General features: G+C 42.4%; 1 protein-coding gene across 4 annotated transcripts in view; it reads right to left on the minus strand.

The window, feature by feature from the left end:
* Window positions 1-8,862, minus strand: part of CDH13 (cadherin 13) — a 964,648-nt gene that overhangs the window by 804,316 nt on the left and 151,470 nt on the right. Inside the window, exon 4 of one of the 4 annotated variants that reach the window (XM_023514115.1) lies at window positions 1,302-1,309. The exons of the other annotated variants lie outside the window; for them this stretch is intronic. Coding sequence (XP_023369883.1) covers window positions 1,302-1,309 — 8 coding nt within the window. The remainder of the gene's footprint in view (window positions 1-1,301; window positions 1,310-8,862) is intronic. 4 annotated transcript variants of the gene reach the window in all.

The following is an 8,862-nucleotide window of genomic DNA, read 5'->3' on the forward strand; positions in this document are numbered from 1 at the left end:
GGAGGAAAATAAACAGCTACTCTTAAAGTTGGCCACATCATCTGTTCAATCATCCGTTCCACTTGCTGATATACAAAGTTAATACTTCACCCTGTTCTGATGTCTATCTTTTCTCCCCTTCTCAGGAGGTTCAGACCATCCTCAATCCATCTCTCCCATGTAATCTTGCCCTTTCTATATCAAATGGATCCTTCTTATAGGCAAGTGTTTCCTACTGTGAAGGGAAAGGAGGGAAGGAAGGAAGGAGGAAATGAAGGAGAAAGAGAAGGAAGGAGGAAGAAGGGAATAAAAGACGAGAGGAGGGAAGGAATAAAACTGGTTGTCTCTGTATCCACTTCTAGCTACTTCACTACCTGTGTCCTTCTGAGCCAAACTTCTAAAAAGATACATCTACACCTGCTGAGTCCATTGCTTCCCTTCCCAACAGGCTTTTCCACCAACACCCACTGCATATAATGAACCCCCTCTGCGCCACTAGATCCAAAGAGGAACTTCCAGTCCTTCTCTCTGACCATCCAGCTTCACTGTCTCCTCTCTCCTTGTCTCCTCTCACCCTCTCCTGTCTCCCCCCAGCCCCCACCATCTCACCTGGCTTTTCCCCCATCTCTGCACCAGCTCCCACCCCTCTGCCTCTGCTAACCGCTGAATTTGAAAACCCTCAGGCCTTCTGCTTGCTACTCTTCTCGCTCATTCCCTGCCTCACAGGTTTGAAGCTTCCATTACTGTAAGTATCTTAATGACTTCCCACTGTTCCAGCCTCTCCTCTGGAAGTCTGGATCCAGCAAGGTAGCTGTATAGCAGTGGGGAAGTAGTTGCTCCCTGTGAGCAAGATTCCTTAAAGCGAGGCCAACTGCTAGCTTTTAAAGGTGGTCTGTTGGCACAGTGATTGTTAGGAGGTAATATATATATATATATGCTAGGAGAAGCAGTGTGAATACATTTAGGCAAGCGTGGCACAATTTTATGCAGTTTCCTTCTCCATCAAAGAGCAATCTCCCCTATTAGCCTGGTCTCACTCTAAGGCTGATGGCAAAACCCATGTATGTCTCTATTCCAAATGCATGTATCCTAATACATTTTTAGAATTTCCATGATACTTGATAGGTACCTCCAAGTCAACAGGTCCCAGAGAAACTCATGGTCATCTTCCCTGGCCCTTTCTGGGACATTCTCATCCTCATTAAATCCAGTGGTGTAAGCCAATGCTCTACAAGCCACTTTGGACACTTCCTTCACCCCTAGATCTATACATACCAGATTCACACGGACTTTCGCTGTGAACCATCTCTACTTCTGTGTACATCCTTCCCTCCTCCACCTGAATACAGGACACCATGACTGCTCAATAGCACAATAACTGCTGCAGCCTACCCACCGGCATCGTGGCTCCCCTCCTTCCCATTTTATGGACACTCTGGGTGAAGGGCTCTATAGCTGGGGGAAAATGCACCTTTATTTGCATTCATATCTAACTGAAAATTTAGCAACCCCTTTACGAACATAGGCAACGAATCATAGTAGTGTCCGCAGTACATGTGTTTGGCACCAATTATAGACACAAATGTTATCATAACACATGACACTCGTTGAAAATCTCCTGAAATGTGATTTATACTCATCATTACTTAAAAATTATGATAGTTTTAAACCTTCCAGCAAAGCCTGTTATTTAAGGAATTGATAAAGAAGTCTATACACCATGGTATGGTAGTAAATGTTTAACAACTGGTTCTTTGGGAGAAAAGTCCTGATTTTTAATGTGTCATAATTTCCATGGCATCAATACTTCCCCCATGGCTGCATTTGAGCTGCTAATTTGGTGACACTGAGCATGGATTTAGGAAGGGATTTGCACAATCAGCTTTTACAAGCTGATAAGAATGAGCCAGTTCCAACAGACCTACGCATATACATTACTCTATCCAAATGTTTCATTAATATTTTAACAAATGTACCGTAATATTAAACTCTGACATTGTGTAAATGGGTTACATTATAATTTTAAGTATTTTAATCTATGCATCTGAGCATGATATCTGAGATGCGGTCCACAGGCTCCCGCTACTGACAGATCAATTGCACACACACATACAAATATTATCCCCCAAATTGCTGTTGCAGAGAAATCTAAGACTGATATCACCATGTCCTAATAACTGCTTCCCCGTACACAAACCCTGAATCCTGTTCATGGCTCCCCACTGCTCTCAGGATAAGACCAAAATCTTTCCCATGACCTACGAGGCTCTGAACAGCCAGGCCTCTCTCTTCTCTCCTCTCTCTCACCTCATGCTCTCTACTTCCAAAGCACACAGCTGATTAAAGTCTTAGGAACAGACCCCCCCCCAACCCTGCTCACTCAAGATAGTCTCTGTTTAGCCTGTGACCAGCCATGGAAGCTAAGAATCATATCGTGGGGCCTCCGAGTTGCTGGCTGATGCCTCATCTATGGCCTCACTAGTTTTACCCTCTTACAGAGTATACTCTTCACTTTCACCTTGGGACTCTCTCATTCCAGGGATGGGACTTCTTAATGGGCCCCCAAACACTTTGAGATCTTCTTAAAATAAGAATTATAAAGAAAATAATACCCAAGGACTATAGCAATCTTCCCACTGCTTTGCTCATCACTGGACGTCTTGCTGAGAAGGGGCTCTCATTTGACACTCATTTTCTCCTTCTGTTTGGCAAACATTTGTCTCTTCACTGACTTTAGCAAAGGAAAAGGACAGGTCTTGTCTAATGAGCTATTGCCCTAAGCCCGACCATTCCGTCTCCGCTTCTTACAGGTTACTGGTTCTTTAGTTGAACTGTGTACCTCACTGTGTACATATTCAAAAAGTTGTTACTGGATAAAATTGCATTAAAAAAATAGGCCCTATGTCCTCAGCTAGAAGCGGAAAAGGTTTCCTCCTTCAATAAACAAAAGAAGAGTTGTCAGCAACTAAGTCATTTCTAATCACTGTTGGCAAACAAGAGACTGTGCTGAGATGCCGGGCTCCCTCCTTGAGGGGTGCTGTCCTTTATAGATGGGCTTGTGGAGAAGGAACTGGGTCGTCCAAATGCAAGTCTGTGTATCAGTTAATCAAAAACCTGTCCCTTTTTTTCTTAACAGGCACCTACATGTTTCTTGAGAAAGCTGTAAATTGTGCTAATTCACTTATTTTACTGCTGTCCGGAAAGAATTATTTTTGTTAATGGCATGGTAAATCAGGAGACTTGTTAGGGAAACGACTCAGAAAATGGGTCTTGAAAATGAAAGCTATCATATTTGTCAGATTTCCAAATTCCCTCTTGGGAACAAAGATGGTAACTGTAACATATTTGCTAAATCCCATCACTTTAATACATTTATGTTGCTTGAGATGTGGGATGCTAAGGAAGGTACACACATAAATCAGGGGTAAAAACATAAAGCCGAATCCAAAGATAGATATTACGGCTGTAAATTCAGACCTGATTTCAGGGTGAGGATTCTGATAGATTTGAGTGCCATCACTTCCATGCTTAAAGAAGCTGCTCAGCCTCCTTTATAACCCCCAGGCGAATTCTTAATGATACTGTGATCTTACCACCCTCTCCTCTCCTGTATTTCCAGTCAAACGACCCACAGCCTCCTCTTCAGCCAGAAACTCCCTGGATTTCTGCACAGCACAGGGCAAGGGTGACCTATTCTTCCTTCACTTATTTTGATCACTTTCTGGATGAAAATAGCCTGAGAGGTTCTCAAAGTCATCAGAGAAATGCACGTAAAAAATAATGTAATAGTAGCTTGGCAAGTGTATAAAGTTTGATAACATCAAAAGTTGGGGACAGAATAAGAAAAACAATTCTTATACAATGCTGGGGGTACGGGTAATATGACACAGCCATTTTGGGCAAATTAGTAGGCTCCTAAGAAATACATGAACTTATGTACATACACCAGTATATAAATATGTGGCAGAAATACGCACAAATGTGTGTTTACATATACACATACATAAATACAACATAAGTACATATACACATACACTTATCTAGAGATATATGTTTAATTTTTTGCACCTGCCTAGAAAAACCACTCTTACGTATGAACACCGGGGAAGGTACACAGATGCTCACTATAGGAATATTTTTAAGAATGAAAAATAAGGAAAAGGTTGAATAAATTAATGCTGGGCAGACCCAACCATGAACATGACACAGGTGCTGGAATGAACGAGGTTTTCCCTCCTTTGCTAGCACTGATAGGTGTCTAAAGCTTGTTGCTGAGTGAAATAATGTCAGCTATTTCTAAGAATGAGGGGGAAGGGACAGATTTAAAAGGCAATAGGAGGTTTACCTGCAATTATGTAATTGTTATTTTCCTTCTGGCTTAAAATCTCAGTTGTATCACTTATCTACTGTGTGAGTTTGGGCAGACTGCTCCTTTTTGCTTCAATTTTCTTACCTATGAAATGGGACAAACATCCTTATGGTATGTAAAAGTTTAGCCTGTGCCTGGCACAGGGTAGGTGCTCAGCATGTGCTAAAAGCCTTTCTTCTGACATCTTTCCGATATCATCTCATGAAAGAGAGAGAAGGATGGAGAGAGAGAAGGATGGAGAGAGAGAAGGATGGAGAGAGAGAAGGAGGGAGAGAGAGGAAGGAGGGAGAGAGACGGGAGGAGAGAAGAGAGGAGAATGTGTAAGTGGGTGTATAGAGAATGGACATAAAGGTCATGTGCAAATTTAAATTGCACATGAACTTTCTGTTTACCCTGTATAAAGATAATTTTTGCCCTCAGGGCAAAGGAGGAACCTGCTTTCTGGTGGCCGCCGTCACACACCCGCCACTCACCTTTTCAATTTGAGTCACACACCTCCCCACCTCCCTTTCTATTTCATGTCTGACTTGCCTGCCCTTGGGATTCGGCTCTGGAAGCATTGTGGGAAAGCATAAGGCACTCAGTGACAATTTCTGACGAAGTGTCTCCACAAAATCAAATGATATCATATCTGCAGTTCCCTAGAAAGCAGGCTGAGAGATATCAAAGGCTGTTAGATCTTGCTTAACAGAAATGTAGGAAGATGGAGATCTTAGAAAATGGCCTTCATTATTTCAAAGAGAACAAAAGTAAATCATTTCATGCATATAATTTAGCAGTTCTAAAAAATTAGGAAAAGCCGAAAGAAGGGGCTTGTGGAACTACCTCACCACATTTGATTTGCAGATGAGGGAAGGTGCAGAAAGGTCAGAGGGTTTGCCCAAGTTCACCAAGCTAGTTAGCTGCAGATGGAAGGGAGACCCTGGCCTTTGACTATATTCTTCCTCTCCTCCCCCATCCTGGACCCTGCCTAGAATTCAGTAAGAATTGAACGTGAGAGATACAATAATTGGGGAACAGTCTGTCTCCAGTTAATAAGCTGACCCTGGATAATAAGCAATTCCCTTTGATCATTTTAAGGAAAAGAACACCCAATTTGAAAATGACCCATGATATTATTGAGAGCTATTTCTTAAGTTCAGAGAAACCTAAATCAAGTTTTTTAAAAATCCCCAAGAATATTCCTATGGATCTAGTTGCACACAAAATGTTTTCCTCCACATATAAAATGTTTCTTACTTCTTTTGAGAAGTAAGACTTGAGGGCTAACTATTCTTTCTCCTTTATAAGAAACAGGAAGTAGGCCTGGGGTGGTGGCACACACCTGTAATACCAGCACTCTGGGAGGCCGAGGGTGTAGATCACTTGAGCTCAGGAGTTTGAAACCAGCCTGAACAAGAGCAAGACCCCATCTCTACTAAAAATAGAAAAACTAGCCGGGTGTCATGATGGGCACCTGTAGTCCCAGCTTCTCAGGAGGCTCAGGCAAGAGGATCTCTAAAGCCCAAGAGTTTGAGGTTTCTGTGAATTACGATGCCACAGCACTCTACCCAGGATAACAGAGTAAGACACTGTCTCACAAAAAACAAAAAGAAAGACAGAAAAAGGAAGTACAATTTTTTCTTCTTGCAACATATACAGAGTTTAGCTCAAGTTTTATCCTCAAACCCACAAGGTGGGATCTCCAAGAATGAAGGTCAATGCCTGCCTCTTCCTGGGATCCTGAGAACTAGAAGTCAAGACAAAACATGGGGTCATTTTCACAGACATGCCTTTGCAGTTATTTCTTCCCTTTACCTAAGTGTTATCTCCCACTCATCTACTCCAGAAGGGAATGGTGTGCCTCTTACCCCTCCCCTTGACCTTGGAGCCCTCCACCTTTCTTACTCCGCCCTTCCCAGCTGCCAGACCTCTCCTCATCAATTAGGCTGCCCAAACTGCTAAAAAGGAGTATCTATCTGATTTCATTGAAAAAATACCTTATTTTCTCTTCCTTTGTTTCCCCTAGAAAAGCAAGCATAAAATTCCAACTCCTCTTTATATTTTGGGCAAAAAAAATGAAAGGTTGTTTGTTCAGAAGGATTAAAACAAATAAAAGCAATTATAGCAGGTTACTTCACAATCTGGCCAATTGCTGCATCTTTATGAGGCATTTGGAACACTGGTTGTGTGGATAAATCTCGCAATATCTGTTGTCAGTAAAAGCAATTTAAGTTTTTTGTTTAAAAAAAAAAAAAAGGCATGGTCCCAAATGCAAAAGCTTATACTTAGAAACTAGAAATTACTTGTCATTTGGACTGAAAACTTCATCAGTCTTGCTCTCTCAAAGATAGCTATTTCCTCCGCTACCCCTCCTTGTCTTCAGTTTCACCCTCATGGTGACTACTGCACCCACATCTGAGTATTTCCCCCTAGAATATGCCAGAGCAGATTAGTCTTTGCAAATTTCTCTTTATACGCTATCTTCCTCAGTTACATTTTGCCTGCCCTTTTTGTGTGGCAGAGTGAAAGCCCATGTCTCTGTGGACCTGAAATTTCACTGCTAGAGAAACCTAACTGCATTTCACTCATCATTGTCCTACCTGAATTCCAAACAGTTATATGCAAACTCTCCACCTCTCCCCTGAGAATGCCTGGGAATCACCTCTGCTCAAGAAAAATAAAAAACACCTTATCTAACCAAGGTTCCAATCAGGCAGTCTGAAAGCTAGGACAGATTAAATGAGATCTTCCCCAAAATGTCTCTCCACCCACGACTCCACTTTTCATCATTAATTGCCTCAAGAAAGGGATAATGTTACAAAAAAAAAAAAAAGGCAGAGAGAGCACGGTCAAGAATAAAAAATCTCTAGTGTTTTAAAAATCTGAATTTTTGTTTTATTCTATAAAAGCCCATGTTTCTTTGTTATTTCAAATCTTCAATCTTAGCCTGGGTATAAATTGTGTGCCTTCAATGGTAGATAGGGAAGAATGGCTTGTGATCCAGGATTCCCCCCTCCAAATGTCTCTGGGCTGAAAGGAAAGAGGTACATTCAACAGACACATGAAAGGGGAATTATTAATGGTTCCTGACAAAGGGGCAATGGCAGGTCTTCCCTGTGAGCGGCATTCCCAGGCCCAGTTTGGGAAGGAAGTAACAGAATGGTCCCTACATGCTTTGGGAAGGGATGGAAAGTGTGGAGGGGGAGCTGATAGGACTTGAACCAAGCTTGAGCTCAGAAGGAAGAGAATGCTGAAGACAAAGACGTGTTCATTAACATCTCAGTGGACAGCAGAGTGCCTGCCACCTGCCATGTTCCTTATAAACTTAATAAAAACTAGACAGAAACCTAGTGGATTGTGGATACAATAAAAGGACTTAGCTAAGTTTCTTCCAACTGGTAGAAAGAGTGCTCAAAATGGAAATGTCCGTAGAATGACAGAAGACAAAGACAGTCATCTTATTTGCACACCAGGGTCTGTAAACAGGAGATCAATATCTTCTGTACACTTCTCGGTTTCCCTGTTTGATGTAATGTAGCACGCCCACAAAAGACTGGCAAAACCATGCCTTCAAGATAGAGCTTGAACTCTCCCAGGACCTTTTCTTCAACAAAACACGGTTAGAAATCACCAGACCATGAGAAGAGTTCCAGATCAGACTGTCACACTCAGTCCTAAAATTACATTTCCATGAAACTGCCCTGACTTTGACTCACAGAATGACATTCCTGGTTGTCATACTCATACCTGGGCATCTCTCATTGCCGTCCCCAACTCAGCATTGGCCCTGCTCCCAGCTCCAAGCAGGCCCCCTGAGCTACATTGTTGGTGTCCTGCCCATTCTCTTCTGACATCTTTCTGGTTTGGGCCTCATGCACCTGTCTCTCTACTGACAGCCTGAACCAGCCACACCACTGCACAGCTGAGAGAGGCCAAGCACCATGTGGATAGCTGCAGAATTTCTAGTCACCAAATGGGAAGATAGGCCAAATCCCCCCACAAATTTAGGTACTTTTCTCCGGAGAGTCACTAATCAACTTCATAATCTAATCATCTATATCTTCTGCACATGGCCCTCCATCCTTTAGGGTTGCACGACCTATCTCCGACGAACAACCTTAACACTGTGGTCCTATAAGGGGAAGGACACTTGGAAATGGTGCTGGGCACAAAGGCAGAGGCTCCACCAGGGACAGACACAGGGAACCTCTATACTTTTTGCTGTGACTTTGGGGATACTCAGTGACACCCTGTGCTTTACGCTGATGCTTCTCCTTCACACCTCCAGGTGAGAAAAGATGGATAAGGAGAGAGGACCCTCTGTGGATGTCTTCACAGTAAATGTGAGCAATTCTGCTGCTTAACATAGGAATTAAAATGTGGATTTAGGTTAGGTGGAAAATCAACTTTGAGGAACTTGTGGATATTCTTTGATAACTATAGATTATTCTTCTAGATGTCCTAATATGTTTCCCAACTTATATACAGCTTTTTTAACCCCAGACCATGCTGCTGGATCATCAATCTATCAT

Source organism: Otolemur garnettii, unplaced genomic scaffold (assembly GCF_000181295.1).
Source record: "Otolemur garnettii isolate 467f Iridium unplaced genomic scaffold, OtoGar3 scaffold00047, whole genome shotgun sequence".
Classification (NCBI taxonomy): domain Eukaryota; kingdom Metazoa; phylum Chordata; class Mammalia; order Primates; family Galagidae; genus Otolemur; species Otolemur garnettii.